Source organism: Carettochelys insculpta, chromosome 18, assembly GCF_033958435.1.
Source record: "Carettochelys insculpta isolate YL-2023 chromosome 18, ASM3395843v1, whole genome shotgun sequence".
NCBI classification, from domain to species: domain Eukaryota; kingdom Metazoa; phylum Chordata; order Testudines; family Carettochelyidae; genus Carettochelys; species Carettochelys insculpta.
This window is the reverse complement of record NC_134154.1, coordinates 5146455-5172769: the sequence shown is the minus strand read 5'-3', so window position 1 is coordinate 5172769 and position 26315 is coordinate 5146455. Positions and strand designations below refer to the sequence as shown.

Below are 26315 nucleotides of genomic sequence, written 5' to 3'. Positions count from 1 at the left end.
AGTATACCTACTAAAATAAGCAGAGAATGAGAGTGTACACCTCACTGTGAGCAAGGCAACAGTTGTACCTCTTTAATCGTTACTACCGAATGATGTTATAAGCACCATATGCCAATGAACAGAGTGAGAACAAATCCATATCTAACAGAACTTCAATACTCTGCAAACAATGTATTGCTCCTATTTCAATAGACAACCATTCCTGTTCCACACTGAATATGCACCATTGAGACCATCATGGAAAAGGAACCTTCAGAAAAGGCACTCTCAGGGGGAAAGGGACTAGGGGAAAGGCTCACACTGCATTCTGTGATGTAGGTTGCCAGGTCCTGCTCCAGGAGGGATCGCTGGGTCTCAGAGGCTTTCAGTTCCACCTCCTTTTGGCTAAGTACAGCCTCCACCTCTGACACCCTCCGGTGCAATCGTGTCATTTCCTGCTCCATCTGCAACAAACATTGAAAGGTTAAAAAACATTTCAAAGGCTCTTTCAGTTGCTAATTTCAATGCACCACATGTGATGAAATTCAGTCTCTAAGAGACTCCTAGTTATAATTCTCCAGATGCTATTTAAATTCCAATACCATTGTCTCTGCTCCTGGAAATGCACAGTTCTTCACAAGGACAGGTAGTAAGTCTAAGTCACCCCATTCATTCAAGCTGCTTGTTCATATTCAGTCATTCTTCGAACCCCAGTTAGCAAAGAAGCCACAATCATTTTTCACTTGATTTTGCAGAGATGGGTCACTTTAGCTTTATCCCAAATCCATGTTGGACCAGAGGATGGTTCCCCCCCATTTCCTTGAAGAAATAAATGGTCAAATCCAGCACAAAGCAGGGAGACAAATAATTGCACTCTCATAAAAGTCTCAAACAATACTTAAGTGTTTATAGACTCCAGGGAGTTCTCTTGACTCAAACAACTGTTAAAAGATGATCACCACAATCAATGAAATGGCAACAGTTACACAAGTAGAAGCTGAAGGACTAGGAAGAGAGACTTTGTATCATTCAGAACAGAAATGCTGTAACTCTGCAATCGATGAGGAGTAAACACCACATGCTGGAAGAAGCAGTCATCTGTGTCATGGTGTGACAAAAGCTGTTTAAAATCCAGAGCCTCCTCTTGTTAAGTTTACCACATATACAGCAAAGGCATGGCCTAAATTCATCTTCTTCTGTACTGAATAGGAAGTCACTTCACTGCAGGAAAAGAACTTTGCTCACCACAGATCTGGATGATCAGCAGCATCTGACAGATCCCTTGGTATACATTGGCTGTAGATTCCTGGAGCAATGAGGGAGGCCACTCACATAAATAAATACCTTGTGACACTTGTCCTGGGTGTCCTGCAGTTCTTTGCTCTTTAGAAGGAGTTTCTTTTCCATGGAGCTGATCTTAACTGGAGAGTCCAACCCCGAGAGAACTGAACTAAAAGAACAAAGACAAAAATATGTAAATATAGACAAAATTACACAGGACTCTTCACTTAACCCATATCAGATCATTGGGTAGCTATACTGAACTAAATGTGGACGAAAGATAAGGCAAACTTTATGGTGAAACAATTACAAGATTAGGTCAATCAACACTGAGTCTTTACTAACCACCATGTCAGCTCCTTTGCTGGTTACAAGATTAGTATTTTCATTTACACAGTAAATTTTAAGTCATAACATCAAACAACATGACACAGAAAGCATTTTAGATACTTCTTGTATATATTTGTAACTATTAAACAGATTTAAAAAACAAAAGCAGACAGTACTAGAAAAACAACTGAAAGCTCAACTGTGCCAAACTCTGAACCACAGTGAACTGAAGTGCCTGCTTGTTAACTTGTTCTCTATTTTCCAAATATTTTACTAAAACATTCTCCCAGTCTAGCTCTATGCATTCTCTCTCTATTTCATCAGCACTAAAACAATTAGCCACATTTCTAGATCTCAAAGTTCCACCTCTAAGCTGTGTTGCAAGAAAAAAAAATCTGTTTAATAGTATCATTCACTGAAATTTGACTCGAGGGAATTGAGGAATGTATTTACATTTTTAGCATTCCCCCTGTGGGTCCTTACCCTTATAAACGCAACCATTCATGTTAGTTTAAACCAGCATTTCTCAAACTGGGGATCTCAACACTAAAGGGGGCTGCAAGCTTATTGTGTGGGGGCAGGTCATGACATTGCCACCCTTCCTTCTGACCCGCATCCAGAGCTGGGCAACTGGAGAGCGGTGGCTATTGGCTGGCACCCAGCTCTGAAGGCAGTGCCACTGCCAGCTGCAATGCAGAAAAGTGGCAATACCACGCCATGCCACCCTTGCATCTGTACTTCTATTGGTGACATTGCTGCCTTTAGAGTCAGGCACCCAGCTACAAAAGATAGTGTTGCTGCCAGCAGTAGCGTAGAAGTAATGGTGATATGATGGGGTCACTACTTTTGGAGTGGGGGCAGTCATTACAGCCTGAAGTATTTTCAAAGTGGGTCACAACAAAACAAAAACAAAAACAAAAACAACAAAAAGGTTAGGAGTCTTTGGCTTAAACAGATTCTAGAAAAGCAATATAAGAAACTGATTTGGACCATATGTTTTCGAATGTTTTGTAATCTTAAGCAGATAATAGTTAAAACATCTGATTTAAGTACACATCTCAAATTATACAAAAAAAAAATTAGAAAAATCACATTCAACAGAAACAACTCCCTGCAGCAAAATGAGATTCGAACAAGGTAGTTAAGCAGTTAATGAGGGAACCAGTTTGAACAGAAGCAGCTTAGAGCTCTCTGTTAGTTGCAATTTTAAAAGTACAATGAAGGTGCTAATAAAAGAACATGCAGTCTGCCCACACATTGCTTGCCGGCTTCTCCTGGCCACATCTTTGGTACGCAGCCAGTTATCCCCCTTGAGAGAAATGAGCTTTGAGCAGGTCTTTGCACATAGCTACACACCCACACACAGTAGCACTGTCTCTTCCCACACCAAGGAAAGTTTGATTTTACCACCACCATTTTCTGAGAAAATTTACTCCCAAGTCCAAATATACACAGAGCATATTAGTCACACACAAGAAAGAAATGGACTTTATAAAACTGTGCTGTACAACATGTATGGAACAAAGATCTTAAGGAGCGCCAACTTCTGAAGCCATTTGGCGATGCAATACACACTGAACCTTTCTAGTCTGGCACTCTCTGGTCTGGGAACATCCATGGTCCAGTAAGATTTTAGTTAGTTGTAATACTGCTTATCATGGGTGTGGCCAAGTTTCCCACAATACCATAAAGTTTGTTTACGGCCACCAGTCCTGGCTCTCGGTCTTCTGTGCTGTTATTTAGATCTAACTTACCCCTAAATGTATTACAACAGCCCAGTAAGCAGTGAACATGCTGGTAATGCTGCCAGACAATATTGACCTGCCATGGTTCAGCAAATTTTCTGGTTTGGCACCAGTCAGGTCCCAAGGGTGCCAGACCAGAGAGATTCAACCTGTATTAAGTATAGCAAAACCCACCACTCCCAACCTGCATAGAAACACCTAATATAACTAAGGAAATTTTAAAAAACTAACAAAGAAAGAGGGATATTAGAAGAATGACCTGATATAATGAGGATTTATTAGAAGAATACATCTAAAAAGTGAATGCACTGGTTAAACACGTCTTAAATTGGTTAACTGGTCTAACCAACCCAATCCCACAGATCGTCTGCTTTAAAAGTTAATATATCAAAGCATTGCTATACGCCTCCAGAGAAAAAGCAGCCATTTGAGAAAAATACTTATTAAATCCCATCACAGGCATACAAATAACGCTAAAAATTGCTAGATGAGAGAAAAACCTAGAAATAAAAATTAAAAGCTCACATTAGCTAAACAAGATGCAAAGGAATCTGCTTCAAAATATAACTCAGATAAATATACAATGACAGCAAATGGATAATGATAATTTTGACTAGTTCTCTAATACCAAAATGAACTTTTGCGAGCATTAACATTGCAGCAAAAGACATTTTTTCAAAATAATCATAGTTTAATAATAATAATAGCCATCACCCTTTAATCTTCTGCTCATAGCACTGTCCAGACCATTTTGCATTTCAAATATTTTGCTTGGAGAGCCAGCTGAACCATCTAGGTGCACTACAATATAGGGAACAACAGCATGGGACCCAGCAAGAAAGTATATCCCACAGCAACGGAATGATGTATACAGCTATTCTTTAATGATCCCCATTGACCAAAGTTTGGAATGTCACTAACTGGCTCTGGAGAAAGTAGCTCCTCAGGTATGATGGAGGGTTTGGAAAGAAATAGATTGCAATTTTTCTCTCCTATTAAAAATAAAAAATATCCCTTAAATATATGTGTGCTAACTGTGAGGATTTTTTGTTCTTACTATGAAAATCAGTGTCTCTCAACCCAATACCAAGCAGGTCCCTATACACTACATATTCATTAGGCATGTACTTAAGTTTAGCAGAGTGCATCAGCTAATTCCCCCTTTCATTCAAACCATACTCTGACTTTCTCAAAAGTACTCCTACCATCTTTTTATGTCTCAAGAAGAGAGAGTAATCAAGAGAATTGGAAGCTTAAAATCTAACAGAATCCTTATCACAGAGATTCAAACTCACAAAGGGATTTCATGACAAGATGTGAGATGTCTTTTGTAGCGTCATTGTTATGTATCCCCTCACTCAGAGTTATCTCAGAAATCACACACACAGTCTGACAGCAAAAGTTACCATGCAAACATATCACTCACATGGTAACATCTCAGAATATTTAATTAAATTAACCATTAAACCACAGGTCACTCTTCTCAGCATTACAGTGTCTGCAATTTCTTCTGAGGTATGAAGAAATGATTAATAAAAGGGAATCAACTCATGTAAATAAAAAACAGGAATGAAGGGGAAATATAAAAAAAATCTTCAGGTCTTGGACAATTCTGTAATATCAAATGCTAACTACTCTAGATGTGCTAATCTGTTTTCAAGAGGAAAATTACTTCCCTGAGTTATGCATTTAAATCTATTGGCTTAATGCTGATTACCTAGTAATTCACTGATAGTAGAGCTACTGCCTCTCACAGAAGGACTGTACGGAATGGTGCAGAAGTGATGGAAGTCAAAGGGCTCCTACTGTTCTAATTTTTCCAAGTAAGACTTGCTACAGAAAAAGCTAGAGGTTAACCAAAAGGAAATGGCAAGTTCACAGCTCAGGCTTTATCATTAACGGTATCTTTACATATGTTCCTATCTTCCTACTTCACTTTTTCCCCCAAACTCATAAGCCTCCAACTCCTCAGTGCCTCTTCCTTCTACTAACTGCTGGTATCATTTGTCCTAATCCTGGCTCTTGCACATAACCATACTCCCCCTCCTCCCATCTCTCATACTTAAGGCTAAGACTGTGTCATAGATATTTTAGTAAAAGTCATGGACAGGATGTGGGCAATAATAAATCACAGAAGCCCAAATCTTGCCATGTACGGGCTGAAGAAATCAAGATCAATTAAAGTCACAGAATCTATGATCAAATCATTAGTGTCCTGCATAAATACAAAATTTGTATCCACATCCATATGCACAAAAATAAGGTGTAATATCCACAGATTTGCAAAGTTCTATAAATCTTATCCTTATTATGCTCTGTTCCCTAACTTCATTCCCATCTCAACTCTTCTACCAGCCTTTTCTGCTCCCTCTTAAATGCCTGCTTCATCCTAAAGCACAATAAAAACAAACAGTTTGATACCATCAAGATATTAATGCAGTAAACTGAAACAGCAGAATATAATTGGAACCTTATTCTCCCTTTCCTTTTTTCACTCTTCACAAGGGCTGGAATAGAGACCTACCAGGCATTAGATTCAAGCTAACAGAAAAAAAATCAAACTATGGAAGAAGTCCTCATCAGTTAAGTCTTGAAGTAAAATACATGTGACAAGGTCAGTTCCACTCCCAATCCCATTGCTGGGAAGGAGGTAGTTGCTGAGATATTTACATGAACCAAATCAGAGAATTCCTTATTTTATAATCAGCCCTGATTCTACCTACTAAGTTTCTGATAAATTTGAAGAACTAGTCCTCATCACACTCCTCCAGCGTCTGTTATAGACTCCAGAGGGCAAGACATAGGGTAAAAAAGAATAAAGAGCAGTCTGCTCTAGCCCTGCTTTCATCCTTTATTGGGTGTCTCTTTTACCTGTGAATAATGCAAGTGTCTATCTGCACGGCTGCTGCTCAAGACTTTGCCCTCAAGCACCAGCAGCAATGTGAAAGTACATGATACTTGACAGTTTAGCTACTGCATACTAGATTCTGATGGGAACATAGGATTGGAAGGAATGACCTGGGTCATCAAGCCCAGTTCCTGCTATTACATATAATCACATTCATAAAGTTATCATGCTCCATATTAAAATTAGCGAAACTGTTTGTCCCCACTATTCCTGGGAAAGACGTGCCAGAATTTTTCTCCTCTTACACTTAGAAACTTTCCCCCGGGATAAATTTAGGCTGAAAATTTAGATCATCTATGGGTTTGTTTGTTTGTTTGTTTTTTATTTTATTTAGCTTAAATACTGGAGCTCTATTCCCTCCCTATTGTTTACCTTTCAACGTATTTACAGAGCACAAACATACCACTGCTCAGTTTTCATTTTCCTAGTCTAAGCAAACCCAGCTCTTTTACATTCCTCTGGTAAGATGGGCTCTCCTTTGCCCTAACCATCCTAGTAACCCTTCTATGCACCCATTTTGTTTTGAATTCATCTGTCTTCACCATGAGTGACCAGATCTGTACACAATATTTGACATGGTCTTACCAGTGCCTTGTACAATGACAATAATATTTCCTTATGTTTCAGGTTAGAAACATCTAACCTGAAACATTCCAGATATAGTGAAACTAAGAGACACCTTGTTAATTACAATCTACTGCTGCTGCTGAACAAAACTGTGAGCAGCAATAAAGGCATTGGAGTATTAGTCTGCAGAAACAGAAAACCAGCTCTGCATCACTTAGTACAAGAACTACAATTCATTTTTAAATAAAACCTTCCACTCTGCATTAATGAGTTAGGACCTCACCTATGTTAGAGAAAGCACCCCACGTACTGTGAGCAAGGATTTTTAAGTCCTACCTTCTATTTTTTGTTCTCATTTACTCTCACCTGCCTAAAATTAGATTAAGCTTCCTAGGGCAGGTATTGTGACTTATCTATTCACTAAAGGATTTAGCACATGAAGGACATTACACAATTTATAAAGAAGAAATCCTCTTCATTCCCAACCCTAGCAATCAGACTGAGGAGATCACTAGTCTCTGCACTCGTTTAAATACGAGTTCAAATTCCCATGTATCTGAATTTCCCTATATTCCTTGAAATATTTAGCAGCTGTTTTTCAAAACAAAATGCAGTTGCTTACTCCCAAAAGGTAAATCCAGAATAAGTTTATGAAAATCTAGTTCTAAAATAAAGTTCAGACTATAAAATAAGCAGAATCATCTTATAATCTTTGTCTTCCGAAAGGAATCTAATATCTGATTTATTTTATGCATCAACCTACAGGAAACCTGGCTGCACCAGGAGGTTCTGTATGACTTTACCCATTATTCGTCCAAACATATTAAACTTGACTCTTTTGCTGTACCTTCACTATTCTACTACCGGAACCCAAACAAAATTTCAGCAGTTATCCTTCACTGTTATGCACACCACCTCCCACTAATCAGTGCCAATATATTTTTGACAATGTATACTATTTCAACTTGTAATACCTCCACAGTTATCAGATATGCCAGTGCACCTGAGACTAAACCTTAAACCCTCTCCTCTAGCCATAAATCTAGAGCAAGTTCTGGCCCTCTACTGACAATTACACAAATGGTATTCTGGTTTTGTTATGTGGAGAACAGTCCACTAGGGAGTAGGATGACACCATAAGTCATTTCACTTATAATTCAAGGTAGATTTTAAACCCAAGTACCCACAGCTGAAATTTACCAACTCCAAAACTACTTCCATTGACAGCTCACTAAAAGCCAAACATCTCACCTTACAACCATTATTTTAACCTCTGCCTTCTCTTTCCCAACCATGAAGGCAACACCTGTGAGGATGTACGGTCACTAAAGATGGTCTGAGTCTCCCCTCTCGATCAATGGTGTAGATTAGTGTTCTCCATAAAGTGAGCGCTTGGATGGCCAGCCAGGAGAGATTCTGGCGCCACCCAGCTGATTAGCAGAGTGCCCACAGCCATCCACAGATGACAGCATGTGTTTCTATTGGGGGTACAAATCCACACAGGCCTTGGTGCATATAGCAAAATTTATTTAGCTCATGAATGGAAAAAAAAAAAAGAGAGAACACAGGTGTAGACATCATATAACCTTGACTCAAAATATGGACAAGAGCCAAGAATATCACCAAATTTGGTTCCACACTTGGTTCCAAGCCACTTACGCAGCACCAAGAGCTACTATCACAGCCAATATGACAGACACTCGAAATGTGGTTTAGTCCCTGATGGGGACTAAATATCAGCAACAAAAGGAATCGTTGAAATTAAAAGATAGCATGTTGAGTCACCAAGCCAGCTAGATGAATTGCATTTCTGTGTGGCCTTCTGATACAGGAGTAAGGATCTGATGAGCTGAACTAATGAATTCCTCATTAGCTGTAACACCAGGAACCAAGGACTCACCAGGTCAAAGAGATTCACACCATGCCATTTACATCCTTCCTTTTCCTGTGGCAGTTCTCTCTGAAATCCTAACTCCTTTCCAAACGAAGACTAATCATTACGGATCTCAGTTCCTCGCCCCTTGCACTGTCTCTGTGGCACTCTGATCCATAACACTTCCCAGGCACAGCAATACCTGGTCTCAGTGTTAAACTTCACCAAGCAATACACACTGGCAGTTCAGTGAAGCTCTATAGTTCACTGACCCATCAGCACACACTTCTGGATTAGTGGAGCTCCATCACTGGATCACTGATTCAGCCTCACACCCACCCCTAGTTTTGTGACATCCGGCCTCTGCATTTCTGACTTAACAGAATACACCCCAGTTCAGCCTCTGAACTCCACAGGATATTCCTTCTTCCAGAGACCTGCAAAAACAGAAATCAAACCACACATTCCTCTCCAGAGAACAGCAACCACTACTAAAGTAACCAAATCACAATTTTAGCAATGTCAGTTTCAGAACCAGCCTTCTTATTTTCCATTCTAAGCCAGAGAGCAACATTAAATATACAGAACTGCAGCAGCAACAGATAGATCCTAAACCTGTCAGCTTCCCTAAAGCAGAGTGCAGGCCACTTAAAAGCAGCTTTCCCCCTCCCCCACCCGTTCCCCACTACAAACCCTGATTTTCTTCTACTGTTCCTGTTCACTTAGACAGTAATTCCTACTTACTCTGATCTGAGGATCGCCAGAGCTTTGATGAAGGAAAACCCCACGAATGGCAAATCTGCTCCTGAGAAGCTGGCTGGGTTCAACTGCCGCGGAGAGGATAAAACCCGCGAATTCTTCTCTGGTTCATCAAAATTTGAGGTGTCATCATCAGACCTGAGGGTAGGAATGAAGGGAGGAGGAGCTGGTAGAAAAAACAGGGAGAAAAGGCAAATTTCAGCTACAGTTTGCCCTGAAACAGTCCCATTCATTCAGTGCTTGCAATGGCACTGCAGCTCCTGCTTTTAATCTTGCTAACACAAGCAGACTGAGCTGCTGCTCTCAAATCGTATTACAGCAACAAGAGATTAACCCTTCAACTACCAACATGGCTACCATTCTGCAGGCACAATGTCTCCCATGCTGGTTAAACTGGTATTTTGAGTCAAACCAAAGACGTCAGGTTAAGAAAATATTTGGGCTAATATTTACAGGTTATTAGTTCCTGATTTTTCTAGAAAAATAAAGATGTCTCTAAACCACCCAATTAATGGAGTAAACTATTGATGAGAATAGTCCGCTACCTTGATAGTCACCTAAGGACTATTTTCTGCCTATCACCCCTACCAGCAGGCAGATTTCTGGTTCTTGTTACTATTAGTAAATGTATCTTGTTCCTGGAAGATTTCAACATGCTGCAGCTATTAAACCCCAGTACCCAATATTACCCCTCTCCCACTTGGAGGAGAGAGAAAAATAAATAAAAATTTCTTTCCAGAAGACAGCTTGCTTAGGATGTGGAACTCTTGGTGGGATACCACTGCAGTCTGGCTCTGGTACAATCAGTTTTATATGGAGATACCAATGACAGCATTTTTAAAAATGAAATAACTTATTAACCAGTTGTTTAATTTCAGCCCATTTGCTACAGTTTAATTAAAGCAATGAAACAAATGAATAAGTTCTTCTAAATGATGCCCAATACTCCAGATCCCTGGTGAGCTGGCTGCATGTGTGAAAAGAATTAATGTAAAAGCTTGCTGTGCAATTCCTACCTCATAAAAGCATGTTTCCTCCCAGGATTATTTTTTTAATTTCATCATTCAGGTCCTCACTCCCTGCAAATCTACCAAGCTCTTTTTGGCTCTGTGAAGCAGACAGCTCTTCAGTCCGCAACTAGAACACAGCCCATTGTTACAAACTGATGGAAATGTTGTGTGGTAAAACCGTTACCATGGATCCAGTATAGAGCTCCTGTAGCTGAAGGGCTGATGAGAACTGAAGAACGGGGAACAAACATTACAGCCCCTGCAGTGCAGGCTCCCTGCTCCTCACTCTGTGCATGCTCTAAGTTTAACCCTACCTGCCTGCATTCGTGACAGATGCTGATGCTTATCTGACTGACACAAGCAGAATGAGTCACTGCTAGAGCTTGCTAGCTCCCTCTAGGTTGCCAAATTCTTTCACAGGCCAATTTTTAACTCTTAATTTTCTACACAAATTTGTTTATAAGCTAACAGCAGACCAACACCAAGCTAGCACAAGACCAGCATTAATAAGCAAAATTCTTAAGTCAGGAAACTGCAACAAAACATGCACGCTCCATTAGAAGATCTCCAGGGAGCCATGCTGACACAGCTTCCAAATTGAGGAAAGGAAGGAAGCTTCACCAAGCAGGCAAGCTGCCGGTCACATACCAAATTTCAAGTGCATTGAGTTTTTCATTCATCCCAGTCCAAAAATAAAAACATGCATTAATAAGGAAATTATATTACCTCTCAGTCTCTGGAGCATTCAAATCCTCTTTGTCAATATCAAGTAGGTCCTGATACTTTAGCCGTGTCTACACGTGCACGCTACTTCGAAGTAGCGGCACTAACTTCGAAATAGCGCCCATCACGGCTACACGCGCCGGGCGCTATTTCGAAGTTAACTTCAACGTTAGGCGGTGAGACGTCGAAGTCGCTAACCCCATGAGGGGATAGGAATAGCGCCCTACTTCGACGTTCAACGTCAAAGTAGGGACCGTGTAGTCGTTGCGCGTCCCGCAACTTCGAAATAGCGGGGTCCGCCATGGCGGCCATCAGCTGAGCGGTTGAGAGATGCTCTCTCTCCAGCCCCTGCGGGGCTCTATGGTCACCGTGGGCAGCAGCCTTTAGCCCAGGGCTTCTGGCTGCTGCTGCGGCAGCTGGGGATCCATGCTGCAGGCACAGGGTCTGCAACCAGTTGTCGGCTCTGTGTATCTTGTGGTGTTTAGTGCAACTGTGTCTGGGAGGGGCCCTTTAAGGGAGCGGCTTGCTGTTGAGTCCGCCCTGTGACCCTGTCTGCAGCTGTGCCTGGCACCCTTATTTCGATGTGTGCTACTTTGGCGTGTAGACGTTCCTTCGCAGCGCCTATTTTGATGTGGTGCCGCGCAACGTCGAAGTTGAACATCGACGTTGCCAGCCCTGGAGGACGTGTAGACGTTACTCATCGAAATAGCCTATTTCGATGCTGCTACATTGAAATAAGCTATTTCGATGTTGGCTTCACGTGTAGACATAGCCTTTATTGGTTTAAAAACTTGCAAACATTCAATAGGATGCGAATTGTATTACAGGTGAATTCTCTTAATAGACCATCCATTTGTGGCTCTTCTGCCCCATGCTCTCACTCACACAAACAAAGGCACAATAGAGTACAATACAACTTCATTAAGTATTACGTTTTGCATACAAATTACATCCCAAAATGCTTTGCAAAGTTAAGAGTTAGAGAGTGGCAGAGGAAAAGAAACACAGGTCATTGTATCCTCAGCACCCAGAACAAAAAGGCTGTTGGACCCCCTTTAAAAAGTTTTTCCTTCCCAGCTAAGATTTAAAAAGAGATTGTATTGATGAAATAGACCAATATAGAAATACAAGACTATATATTTGATATGATGAAGTCTAGATCTCCTCTTCTAAGTGTAGCCAAAAACATATCTTAACAGAAAAGGAAGGTCTATAAAAGGGGTGAAGAACATACAAACCCATGGGCCAGATCCAGCCCCCCTCCCCAAGTTTATCTTGATCTGGCTACAGCAAGGCTCAGGGCCTCCTCTTCCTAAAAGCAGGTGAGATGGCACTCCAGCCCCACAGAAAGCCTCCAGTCCTCAGCGCTCCCTAACTCAATGCAACGGGTCTTGCTTCGGGGGAAGTGCTAAGCCTCAGCACCCATCTACACCATCACAGGGCTGGAACACAAGCATCAGCTTGCGCCACTGCTGGGGAAAGATCCAGGCTTCAGTTGCCTCCCCCCACTCCCCAACATCCCACAGGAGTACAAGGGGAGCCCCAGCACCCTGAGTTGTGAGAGTGGGGACCAGGCCTATGAGATTTTATTTTATGTCTTTATTTGGGGTGTTTTGTTTCTCAGTCAAAAGCCAGGTCAAACTAAGGTTTTGGGAATTTTTGTCCTGTTTCTCAGTAACTGAGAAACTGGGGGCCAGTAAGGTTGTTGATTTGGGGTTTTTTTTTGTTTTGTTTTTTGCTTTTTACTTGTGTGTGGCTGGGTCTGTGGCCTCCATCCAAAAAAGGTTCTCCCACCCTTGGTGGATAACTTTATATGACTCACTTGTTTAATATTTAACAGATTTCTTTAAGGTAGGCTCCATCTTCACTATGAGATAAATTCCAATTTATTAATATCAATTTAGTAATGCTGGATTTTATAAATTGGAATTTGACTATCCTCACCTTCCCCATGAGCTCCTCACAAGTCCATTTATTGTTGCCACAATCAATCAGCAAACATCAACTGTTGCAGCAGTGCATTGTGGGAACCTACCCCACAGCTCCCTCATCCCCGTAGCATTCAGTGTATGTTTGCTGGTATTTGACATCATCTTCCCACGTGGCTTACCGCTGGAGGGGAATGAGGGCAATGCAAATGTCCATTTTTCCAGTTGAACAGAAGGAAGGAAAAGTAGGGCATCAACAAACATGGCAAAGTTAACAGACACCTTTTTCTTCTGTAACAGAATTATCAAGGACATTATAAAAATCAGCGAGTGTGTGTCTTCTCAACTGGCCATCCACTGACTGTCCACCCTCCCTTGATTGTATCTGGCCAGCTGAAGTAGTCCTCCTAGCAGCAGAAAGCCCCTGAAAATCTTAGCCGCTGGGGAAGTCTTCCCCCCAGTGGCAGCTAGTCCCCTGGGTCCTTGTTGGGGCAGCAGAGATTTCAGTGGGTGGGGTGCAGTTGAAGTAGTGCCCCCCCATGCAGCAGAAAGGCCCTGAAAATCTTAGCCATCGGGGAGAATTCTCCCCAGTGGCTGCAAATTCTTTCCTGCTGTTGGAGCCCTAACCACATGCAAGCCAGCACATGGCGCTTCCTGGAAGCATGGTAAGCACCATATGGCAGGCACGTCCTTCTATTGGATTGGGGGCTAGCCACGTGATGTGGTTGAGCACGGAAAAGACCCTGACTGTGTGGTGTCTGTGGATGAGTGAAGGGGCATCAACAAATATAAACTGTTGAGAAGTTTCTCAGCCTCTTATGCAAGCACAACCCCCACAAAAGCCTTGCTGCCATGTAGTGCTGTGGGGCAGTGGCTGGCACCAGGCAGCACAGAAGAAATACTAAGTGTAGAGACAGAATCACAAACTCCATGTTGGAGTTATTTGTAATGGTTAGATGCACTCACAGCACTTAAAGCGGAGAAAGAAAGATACTTCTCAGGCTCTTATACAAACATGACCCCACAGCTACAGGCTTCCTGGTCCCAATTTGAAATTCATGGTCTTCCTGTTACCTAATTCCTGCGCACCTGGAGAGCAGCGGCCAGAGCAGAGCACTGTGGGGCATTGTGGGTTACATACGTGGCACTTCCACACTGGTCTTTAATCAAACTTGTGAATTCGAGATTGATGCTATACCCATCAGGTACCAACAATATTATCAAAACAAAAAAGCAGTCAAGTAGCACTTTAAAGACTAACTAAATAAATTATTAGGTGAGCTTTTGTGGGACAGACCCACTTCTTCAGAAGAAATGGGTCTGTCCCACGAAAGCTCATCTAGTAAATTATTTTGTTAGTCTTTAAAGTGCAACTTTACTGCTCTTTTGTTTTGACAGTATATAGACTAGCACGGCTTTCTCTCTGTTACTATTCGATGATGATATGATATTGATATTAGTGCTCCCTAAATCGAGCTAATGGTAAAGACAGTCACATGGTAATATCGAGCTAACGGCCCTAAATTCGAATTTATCTCATAGTGTAGACGTAGCCCTAGAAACAAAAAGTGAGCTAGAGTCTCACCTATCATGAGAAAATAGTGAAAATTTAGAGAGGAACCATCTTCAGGCAGCTACAATTAAAGGCGAGAAACTTTCCTCTCCCAGTTATCGAAGATCTTCCAAAATGCCCCACTCAGACTACAGCAGAAGAGCTAATTTAAACATGCTTAAAATCAGGACAGAGTTAAAAAATAAATAGTTCAGTGAAAGAACAGCAGCAAGCAGGAACCGTAATACCAAGTAGCAACATCTTCATATAATTGAAGAAAGCTAAAGATGGAAAGTAAATAAGACTTTCAGAAAGAGAAAGTTAATTCTAATATCACATTTTCTGCTGCAATTTATTCTAGTATTTAATAAAAGCTCTGCACAAAGGGGAGAGACAGAAAAAGCTAGCTGAAAGGAAAGAAATCTGAATTTGCCCTTTGTTTTGCACCTTCTTCAGAAGCATTCATGTGAGAAGAGCTTTACTAACCTAACACAGTTGAGAAGCTCTTCTTTCTAACCTTGTTACAATACTACTATCAAGAAACAATGTCAAGAAAAAGAGAAACTGTCATTCAACTAATGCACTTTCTGGCTGGAAGTAGATCAGAACTACCGACAGTAACAGAAAGGGGAAAAATTAAGTTCGTCAGAGGTAGGTTTCAGACCACTCTGGTTTAGAACAAACTCTCAGGAATGAAAAGGGACACACTCAGAAAGAGGTGGTATGATAGAACCACTTTGCTTGGTTAGCTCTGCTAATTACCTGGTAACGTCTTTAGATTCCTTTATTCCTGAGATTAAGACATTCCCTTGCTTATATAACAAGCTGAGGAAAGGGAGTGATTTAGTAGGTTAACAAGGGTTACCATCAGGGATCCCTGTAAACTGAGCACTTGGGCAGCCGTCCAGGAGAGATTCAAATGTCGTCCATTTGATGAGCAGAGAGCCTACAGACTCCCATAGCCAGCAGCACGTGTTTCTATTGGTGGTTGGTGCACATTTATATGTGCCTCAGTGCACACAACAAAATTTATTCTGCTCATTGGTGGAAAATATTAGAGGGAATATTGGCTACTGTCCATGTCTATGAAATGGTCATTAGGTAACCAGGACTGGCCAATTATTCCTTGTTTAAAGCCAGAGAATTCCCATCCCTCTATAATTATGGTAACCTCAAAATAACAAAATGAAGACTAGCAAATACAAAGATGTAAGTGTGGTCATACTTCGAGGCAATTTTCAGAAGCTTCTTTAAAAAGAGGAGCCATTTAGAGGAGGTCGTAGTAAGACTTTGGGAACTGAAGAGCAAATCAATGCCATGTGTCTGGCAAAACTAAAGGTCTGTTTCAGAGTCACACTTTTCTCCCTCTCCAGGCTTATTCAAAAGGATACAAAACTATGCTATGAACAGGAAATTTTAATCCTGATACTTCCATCTTACAAAAACTGATATATGGATCTGCAGCAAGTGACTGCATGTGCTCTGTTTCTTATTTAAATAACTTCTAGAGAACTGCACATTATATAAGAATCAATTGCTTACTCAGATACTCCCCTTACAGAGGAAGGAGATAAGCCTCATCCATCTGTTCTAAAGAATGATTTCTGGAGGCAAGGGGATGTCAGATATTGATAATTTTAAAATAGCAATGCAATAAATGATCTAGTCTATATACGAGATTATCTAGTCTTTATGATAAATGAAAAAAAATGTAATGTGTTAGTATGTAACAAGCAGTCATGTGACACCTTCAAAACTAATAAATGTATTAGGTCATGAGCTTTCGTGAGTGAGTGAGTCTTAACCAAGAAAGCTCAAGACCTAATACACTTGTGTGTCTTGAAGGTGTTACATGACTGCTTATTATTCGTATAGCTACAGACTAACATGGCTGCCCCTCTATGTTAGTATGTGTATTTTGACTAGTTCAATGAATAATACAATCAACTCCATCATTTCAAATTATTTTCATATAACTTTACAGATTGAATACTGTATTTCTCTGTGATACCACTTTTCTAGAACAATGAAAGACTTTACTGGATGTGGAGATTTAGAGAAACCAGGGTGGATAAAAATCGATTTTAAAAAAATTTAAAAATTATTTTTTATTTTAAAATCAGATTCAAATAAAACAATCAATACTAAATTTCTCATTTAAAAATAAGTTACAATTAAATCTCCTCATAAATATGCTAAAAATACACTTACAGCCACATAAAAATGAATTACTAGCTCTAGTCTGTCCATCTTAACTTCTAGCTCTTGCTTCTTGAAAGTTCTGGGCTTTCAATTTCTGTTTCACAGCAGTCTAAAAGGTAACATGTGCCAAGACACAAGCTGGATAGGATTGTTTTTTGTTTTTTTGCTTAGATGGAGTGTGGTCAAGTACAGCAGAAGAGTTAGTTAAGATATTGTTTTGAAGACAAAGACAATAGATAGGAAAGAACAGAGGCAGCACAGAAAAGAAGAGTGAACTGGAAAGAAAAAGGGAAGACATTCAGCACACACACAGCTTCCTATGTTTCCCCCCTACACATACTTTAGCCACAGAAACACGGTCCCAGAATCTCTCATGCTCTCTAGGCATAAGAGAGATCCTATCTCGGAATATTTTGAAGAAATTTGTTCTCTTGGTAAAAAAAGGAAAATGCGTCAAGTGTAAGCAGTGAAAGGAGAAGAGGCAGGGCCTACTTGCAAGTATGAAACATCATAAGGAAAACTGGTTGTTGGGAGATATGATGTCGATGAAGATGTGGATATGGGTGAGTGAATCAACTGGTTAGTAACTTAAATAATTCACTTTACAATGCATCAGTCTTCAAGACTCTCTCTAAGCCTTTTAGGATAAGTGTAATTTGACAAGTAAATTCCCAAGCTGTTTGCTGTGTTGGCTGTTGCCAGAAAAAAAAAAAAAGTGTATCTCTGCTAATCCTTACGGTTTTTTTAAGGAGTTAACTAGGTTTAGAATCTATCACTCAAGTATACAATACAAAAAGCTGCAGAGAAATCTAGAGCTGCCAGTTGACACTGACTGTCATTTTCTTTTTTGTATTACATAATGCATGCACCATGTTTTGGAACATCACAGTCACAGACCATAATGGTGATGCCATAAATCTATTCCCTATTTTTCTTCAGCATAACTCAGCTTTTCCAAGGGAATCCCATTCTGTTTTATGCATTCTTTTTTAAAAAACAGACTTCTGGTGAGTTCAGTGGGGGCTTACTCCAAAATTAAGTGCATTCTAAGCAAAGTCAGTCTTTTAGTTTTTTTGGTACCTTGATTTAAATCAACACACCCTAAGATAAACTAAAGAACAGAGATATATCTTTTCTCATTCTATGATAAAATCTATTTATTCTTCCTGGGGTCAAAAATTTACATGACCCCCTTTCCAATGGCAAGTGGATTGAGCGTTTGTCTCCTGTGCTTCTAGTAATATTTATGGAAGACCTATCAAAGGACAGCATCAGCACCAAATCATATCTTTAAGAATATTTTATTTACAACAGGCTAACTGCAAAGTGTTGTAATAGACAATAAGCCTATCCCAGACATAAACAATACTCATTACATGTACAAGAAGCTACTTTTGAATCTTGGGTTTTGTCTACACTGCAGGGTATATATCTAAATAAGCTATTTCTTAAAAAAGTGTTTACACTGCAGGAGCATTTTGAAATTGAGCATTCACACTAAACAACCCAATTTTGAAATAAGAGCAATTATTTGATGCCTCCCCGGAGGCCAATTAATTTCTAATTACCTCTGCTTAGTACATATCTGGCAGCCTGGGAGGTTGCTGGATATGAAAATATTCCAGATAATAGAGAGGGATCCCTTGTCCCCAGAGAGGCGCCACCACATGCACAACCCACACCGCACTCTCTGCCAGGGCTCAGCAACTCAGGCCCTGACACATGCTGCCGTGTGGAGGGAAGGGGCTAGATCTCCATGTTCCAGCCACTGTCTCGCTGCACTCCCCGCCGGGGCTCAGCAGTCCCAGCCCACACTGGCACATGGGTAGGTGTGGGAAGGCCCTGGCTCCTCATGCTCCAGCATCCCGCTGCACTCGTGGTGTGCAGACTGGTGTGCAGCAGAGGGACACTCTCCTCTGCATCCCACACCAAAGGTTGCCGAGTAGCTCTGGAGCCTCTGCAGCCCTGACCCACGGAGGGTTGATGAGCAGTGTCCTCTCAACAGCTTCCTCTTATCTCACCACCCACATCCCAGTACCACCCCCTTCTTAAGGGAAAATAAAATTAATGACGTGGAGCAGGAAGGGATCTCTTCGTTGCCTGCGAGTAGCACAGCCACCTGGAAGAGGAAGCCTAGGCACCGGGATAGCACCTGATGGCAGTCCAGTTGTTTGAGAGTACCAGTTAATTCAACACCAGTTGAAAGAGAGTTTACTGTACACATTGAGTCAATTTTTAAATTGAAAGGAGGGGTCAGCAAAAGTCATCCATTTTGGTGGAGTTACTATTTCAAGTTAAAGGCCCTGTTATTCCAGAATAATAAGCTTTGCAGTGTGGATAGAACGGTTGTTTTTCTGCAAAAACCCCCACTGTAGACAAGCCCTCGAAGGCAGAGAACTTCCCAAGATATACTTATTTCAGCTAACAGCAGAGCCCTCTCCAAAACTTGTATCGGCTTCCTAAACTGCCTGTGAAACTAGTGGTGGATGGAAAAGGAAAAAGGAAGCAAAGTACACATTTTTTTTCCTGAATCCCAGCAACTTCTTAGTGAAATAATACAAAATGTAATAGGTACAGTAATAGCTACAAACCATGTAGTGTCCCTAGCTTCTGTTTGAGAGAGGCTAGAATTGATGACAGGAAAGAGATCACTTGATGGTTACCAGTTCTGTTCACTCCCATTGGGGCATCAGGCACTGGCCACTGTTGGAAGATAGCATACTGGACCAGACGGACCTTTGGTCGCATCCAGTATGGACGTTCTTATATTCTTACGTACCATGCAACATAAAAATGCAAATAATTTGAGAACTATGTACCATGTGACAAAAAGTGAGTAAATTTATAAAATCAAGACACTACAACAGATGATAAAAAGACTTAATTAGTCCTTAAACCCATTCTAAAACATTTGCACATGAGCTTTTTCTCTCTCATCAATATAGCAGCAGACAAATAGAAGGGTTTGTGTCATACTACTTATGCCATATTAGAAAATGTTCAGCAGATCCTTCTATTTTAGATGTGAAAAAGCCATCTTTTGTCTGAGAGACGATGCAGAAAAGAGATGGAAGTAGACATTCCATGATCTAAATTTTTATGAGCCCTTGTGAAATTGCCTCTAAGAAACATCAATTTTCTGAAGGACACATCTCTGTCCATAACTGATAAAGACAACAGTCCATTTTTGCCCATGTATTCAACTTAAGAATCTCTCTTTTCTCAATTTACTACTTAATCAGATAAAGGCAGAAATAGCCCTTTTAACCCCCTTGTAACTTCCCCCAACAAAAAATGTTATATATATTTTGGAACAATTACCATTTTTCTGGAAAGTTGTCAATAAGCCATTCTGGGGGATATGATGATTTAAAAATTAGATGAATTCTGGAGTACTTGAAGTGAACTTAAAAAGCCTTACAAGTTTAACAAATTCCCGACAGTCACCTGTCCAGATTTAATTTTTAAGAAACATTCCCATAATCTATGTCTTGCACAGTTGACTATCATATTGTAGAGATGCACAACTTTAAGTCACTTATGCCGCTCAATTGTTCCCAAGACTCCCATTTCCTAAGAAATTACATTACATAAATACCTCAATATCATGCAGTCTGCAAGCAAAGAGAAGCAGGAAGATATTTGTCTTTTCAGCAGTTTTCACATTTCCTCTCACAGCCACATTTTCCCTGGTTCTGCATTCTGCTGTCCACTAATCTTCTCTAGAACTCACTTTCCACTTGCTATCCTTAAGCATTTCATCCAGCTTATTAAATAATCTTTCATCAAAAGGGTACTTCTGAAAGTTCAAAGTAATTGCTTCAGTTTCCTCTGCTTTTCAATTTTCCAAATTCAAATGCTACTCCAGTCCTTACAGAATCCTCTGATATGAGCATTACTTTCCCCTTCTCTGCTAAGAAAGAAAGAGCAATGCACGGGAGAGAATCACTATGGCCGCATCTACACTACAGCCATCTTTTTTTGAAAAACGTTCTGTTCCGGAAGAACTTCTTTTGAAAGAGTGCACCCACACACAAAAAAGTGGATTGAAACACTGATCCGCTCTGTCAGTAGAGAGCATCCACACAGCCACCGCTCTTTCAAAAGATGATGCAAGGATCGAAATAATGTTATTTACTGACTTTAAAATACCATGAACATTCAGTTATGAAAATCTTACTGGATGACTTGCAATCTTTTGACTAGTAAGCAGGCAACACATCATACCCAGTTTCCTCTGTTTCTTACTTTCAAGAGCAATTTTCCAGTCTAAATTATTAGTATTACTTAACTGAAAGTATAATTATAATTATTCTGGCTTCCAATGTAATATATAAAATACTAAATATACAGGCCAAGCCTTTTGCAGTACATGAAATACAGAGGCAAATTTCTGTAGAATTAAACTTCAGCAAAGAGCAGAAGTAAATAACTACAGGGCACAGAGCCTCTATTACGTTTTACCAGTATGCTCCTAGGAAGGTGCAAACTATCTACAAAAATCTTTTTCAAACAACTGGCTGACCTGGGGACTTAAAGAGCTGCATTCTGCTTCTATAGTTAGGAGCCAGCTTCAGATTCCTGCTGCCTGAACCCAAGGAGGTAGGAAGCTTTATAGCAGTGACTCTCTTTGGGGAAGAGAAGATATGGTTTAAATACAAAACCAACAATTGTTTTATAAGTTCCCATAACAACAAAAAGTTAAAGGATGTTCTTGGTCTTTTGGTCTTTGTGTTTTAGCACAAAGTCTAAGTTAAAAAGAGAGAGATTTAGGCTGATTTTCCAGACACTTACATAGTCCATTACAACAATGATGGAGTACCTCTCAAATACTAACAGTATCTCTTTCTTCCTTCTCATTCTGAAAGAAAAATAGCTGTATTGCTTTATACGTGACTGTCTGTGTAAGTGTGCATATAGAACTCCTTTAGTGAAATACATGACAACGGAACAAGTTTTACATTTTATTGTGAACGTGGTTAGGTTCATTGTCAGTAACTCATGGGAGCAAGTTCCATACACTATGCTTAATTCCTGTAAAAGTTGCACCTCCTTCTCTCAGAAGTATCCCACTCCTGGGCATCTGATGAAGTGAGTCTGTGCTCACAAAAGCTCATGCTCAAAACTTTTCTGTTAGTCTATAAGGTGCCACAGGACCCTTCGTTGCTGTTACCACTCCTGGTTGACAGTTTCATTGCTCCAGTTGAATACAAATGCCATGAAATGTCAAGGAGCTGGAGAGAGCAGCAATCTTTGAGGAAGAAAACTTTTGATGGCTCTAAATAGTAAGACAAACATTGACCTGGACCAACTTAGATAATGGGGAACAAGTAAAGAGAGCAAGGACACCAGCATGATATATTCACTCTGTTGCTAAAAAAAAGTGGTACTGCTGTGTTTTGTACCAATTACAGATTTTACATGTGGTCTGGCTTCCTTCCTACATATGAGTAATCATAATTTAGGCTATAGAGGTCACAACTGTGTTTAGCTTTTTGTGGTTAGGTCTGTATGTAAATAGAATAGGGAACAATCTTCTGGAGAGTTACAGCTGACAGAACCTGAAGGTGGGGATGGGGCGTGCAGTTCTTTTCTCTCCCGCCACTTTTTACCACATAGCTATTTGGACATTCAAGGGGACTCCAAGACTGCCCAACAAGTGAATAGTTAGTGAGCATCATTGTTCTCCTGTGAAATGGCAAGACAACACCAACTAACTTGGGCAGTTTTCAGAATGCCACACAAGCAGATTGCCAGGATGGCTCTGGAATAGATTCCAACTCACTGTCTTCCACAGCATCCACAGTACTGTTGAAAAGAATAAAGTCTGAACTCAATCAACATAGGAACCTTGAAAACAAAATCTGGTAAGCTAAAAGAGATTGTGCAAAAGAAATATGAAGAGTGAGCTAAAATCTGCACCAAACACTGAAATATTAAAACGATAACAACCAACAGTTTTGATAGAATGGCTATTCTAAAAGTTTAGGATTCTTGAAGCTGGAAAGAAGTCAATATTCAGCCTGAGAATCCATCAAATAAGGGAACAAATAATCGTCTGAGCCTAATAATAATCACAAAATGTAGATTACTACTGTCATGCTTAACAATCAGAGTAACCAACTAATTACAGCCATTATTTACAAGGAAAACTATTTGCCACACAGATGTTTGTTCTATCACCAGTGGCAGAAGGCAGCCTGCACAATTGTGAACAGCAGTGTCCACAAGAAAATCTCTAATTAGATATTCATATTAGACATATTATGAAAAGTTTTGTGAATTCCTCTTCTACTTAATTAAATTTCAAGTAGCATAAACTATTCCTATAGCAGCCCTTGAGTCCTGGACATAGGTCACTACATTCAGAAAGTAAAAGGAGCATGATTCACATACAACAAATTGAATCATGAGGTGGTAAGAGGAGAGAAATGGAGATGCAACAAAACAAAAACAAATTAAAGGAACAGGCAGACAGGAGTTGTACAGGGTTACAGGAATACACTTGTATTTTTTATCATTCTTTACTCAAATTTTCACCGCCAAAATTTTAATGTACTGTTTTAACACATGCTGGTCTTAAAGCAGAAATCACTCCTCAGAACATTTCTGCTGCCATAATGCAGAACCTCTTCTTTTCAAAGATTAGTCACTTCAGCCACTCAGCAAATACTCATTTTACTCATAGTCACGTTATCAAGGACTTATTTGTAATATGATGTTTTTCTGCTTACTATTATGGATGTTTTTCCAGTCAATTTTAGAGAAGAATGGATGGCAGCAGAGACCCTCATAATCTAGCCTCTCCTTCAGCCCACACAGCAGACTCTGGACCAGATCAAGAAATTCATTACTGACTTTCACATCTTCTGGGAACTTCAGGAACCGCTGCATTTGAAATAAAAATAATTATTTGTTCCATAGGAAAACACAATTTGAAGCTGTTAGGTTCAAACCTTACCCTGAGATAAGCCAATGCTTTAAGGTTCAAAATGGAAATGAAAAAACAGGTTGACCCTCTCTAGTCTGGCAACATCCATAATCGATCATGATTTTAGTTAGCCAAACTACCACTTATCATGGGTGTAGGTAAGTTTCCCAGGGTCCCATAAAGTTGGTTTACAGCCACCAGTCCTTGCTCCCAGTGTTCTGCACTGTCATTGGTCTGTAATTTACCCCTATGTGTCTTCCAAGGGCCCAATATGCAGTGGAATGCTATTAGATAATATTGACCTCCCATGATGCAGCAAATTCTCTCATTTGGCTCCTGTCAGGTCCTGGGAGTGCCAGACTAGGGAGTTCAAACTGTATTTTGCTAATAGTGCCTTTGTGTCAGCTTCACTGTGCATCAAAGATCTCAACAGTACCATGGCATGACACAGACACTAACGTTAACTGATGCACAGATGCACCATTGCACATACTTATTTTTAGAAATAACTTGGTAGTTAAATTATGGGCATACATTCAAGGGGAATATGGGAAACATTTTCAATTCATATTTCATAGAACTCTTAGAATGTGACAAAATAACAGACATTGAGAAACTACTCTTTTCAACTGTAGAAAAAGACAGATTTTATTTCTGGACTTCTTTATACTGAAATACAGGAACGGACTGTCTACCTGGAAGTTCATGATGTTATTAAATGTTTTTGTTGCTGTCCCCTCTGTGAATGGAGTTTTTCCATAAATCATATCATAAGCTATGATTCCCAAAGACCACCAATCACACTCTGGGCCACATGAAGATTTACCATCCCCATTCAGAACAGCTAGCATCTCTGGTGCCATATAGTCTGGGGTGCCAACAGGCAGCCTAGCATTCACCTGTAAATAAACACATTGCATATAAAGTTACAAGTCTCGCCCTTGACTATTTTCCTGGCACTGAAATATATATTTGTTTCTAGTTTATAAAGAAGAGAGGTATTCAGTTTGACACCACTTTTTAAAAGCATATTTATAAAGTAGGAGCTTTCCCAGAAAAAAAATCAGAGAGCACGGTAATTAATATAGCAGTTACAGTGGTAGGAAAACTGAACATTAATATCTTTCAGTAAAAATATTCACCACATGGACCAAGCTAATAAATTACAAGAGCTAATTGTTTTTACAAGCAATGTGCAACTGTAGTAACCAAGACTTAGAATGCTGCATTCTAAAGAGCATGAAGTACCACATAACTAGCCTTTGATGTTTCAAGTGGTATGCATGGCCCAGCAACAAAACTTTCACTTATATTAATAGAAGTGTATAGCTACATTCTCATATACAAGTGAACTTTAGGGATCACCATTTCTCAGCATGACTTCCCTGCCCTACACTACATCCCTGATTCTCCCCTACCATTCCATTCTGTGTATGCTACCAGCAAACTAAAACTTACTGGAAACCTGGTCTTGGAAGTGCTCTGACAAGATTCTTCAGGAATCAGAATTACAGTGATTTTCACACTGCTGCTGGCATAAGGATGAAACAAAATAGCAGGGGGAGAGCTACACAGTAGCAAGGAGGTTAAAGAAATAGAAGACCTAAGAAAGGAGAAAAGCGTGAACATAAAAAGGTAATAAAGTACTGGGGCTCTGAGAAAGCAAAGACTGGGAAGATAAAAGAGTAGCATATACAAGGGAAGGTCAAAATAAAGATATTATTATTTGTTATATAAATTCCAAATAAAACCAACAGAAGCAGACTCTAGTCACAAATGTATACTCTATTTATAAACAGAGCTTCTAAATATTTTAAATTTCAAATTCTCTTTTCTTAAGATGTACACAGTATTTTCAATTTAGAAACAGCCTGTAAAAGCCAGCTAAACCTAAGCAAGGTTTTATTCACTTAGAAAGAAATGTGTTTAGACTCTGAAGCTAGACTATTGCAATATGACTATTTTTAAAACTGGAGTATCACTAGAGTGTAAGATATTCTACTCTCATGCACACTTTGAATACATTTAGCCCTGATTCAGCAAGACTTACATGTACTTAAATACTTTAAATGAAATTAACTGGACTATATAGGTGCTGAAGTTCTGCACACTTTTAAGTATGTTGCTTAGTCAAAGTGTTGCTGCAGAAAAGGCGCTTAGATTCTTGGTGGTGATGAGACTTCAATAACCTATGGAAAATAACACATATTATCCAACAAGTTCTTGGAATGTACTGGAAACAATTTTTTTAATTCCAGAAGGTGGAAAAAACTTATAAGAGGAGAAGGCTTTTCTAGATTTGACTTTGACAAACAGAAAGGAACTAGCTGAGAATCTGAAAATGGAAGGCAGCTCGGGTGCATGTGATATGAAATACTAGAGTTCATGATTCTAAGAAATGGTAGGAGGGAAAACAGAAAAATAAAGATAATGGATTTCAAGAAGGCAGCCATTAGCAAACTCAGGGAGCTGGTAGGTAAGATGCCTTGAGAAGCAAGCCTGAGAGGAAAAGCAACTGGAGACATTT

General features: G+C 39.9%; 1 protein-coding gene and 1 long non-coding RNA gene across 3 annotated transcripts in view; one reads left to right on the top strand and one right to left on the bottom strand.

Annotated features, from left to right (window-relative positions):
* Positions 1-24602, top strand: part of LOC142022799 (uncharacterized) — a 30211-nt gene extending 5609 nt beyond the window's left edge. The window contains exons 2-3 of the long non-coding RNA XR_012648045.1: positions 17302-17420; positions 23612-24602. This is a non-coding gene — a long non-coding RNA (uncharacterized LOC142022799). The remainder of the gene's footprint in view (positions 1-17301; positions 17421-23611) is intronic.
* Positions 1-26315, bottom strand: part of CIT (citron rho-interacting serine/threonine kinase) — a 116033-nt gene that overhangs the window by 76701 nt on the left and 13017 nt on the right. For both annotated transcript variants that reach the window (XM_075013019.1, XM_075013020.1), the window contains exons 7-11: positions 24484-24687; positions 23592-23745; positions 9428-9608; positions 1324-1429; positions 300-443 (exon numbers count right to left, since the gene is read on the bottom strand). In XM_075013019.1, the coding sequence (XP_074869120.1) occupies positions 300-443; positions 1324-1429; positions 9428-9608; positions 23592-23745; positions 24484-24687 (789 nt within the window). The remainder of the gene's footprint in view (positions 1-299; positions 444-1323; positions 1430-9427; positions 9609-23591; positions 23746-24483; positions 24688-26315) is intronic.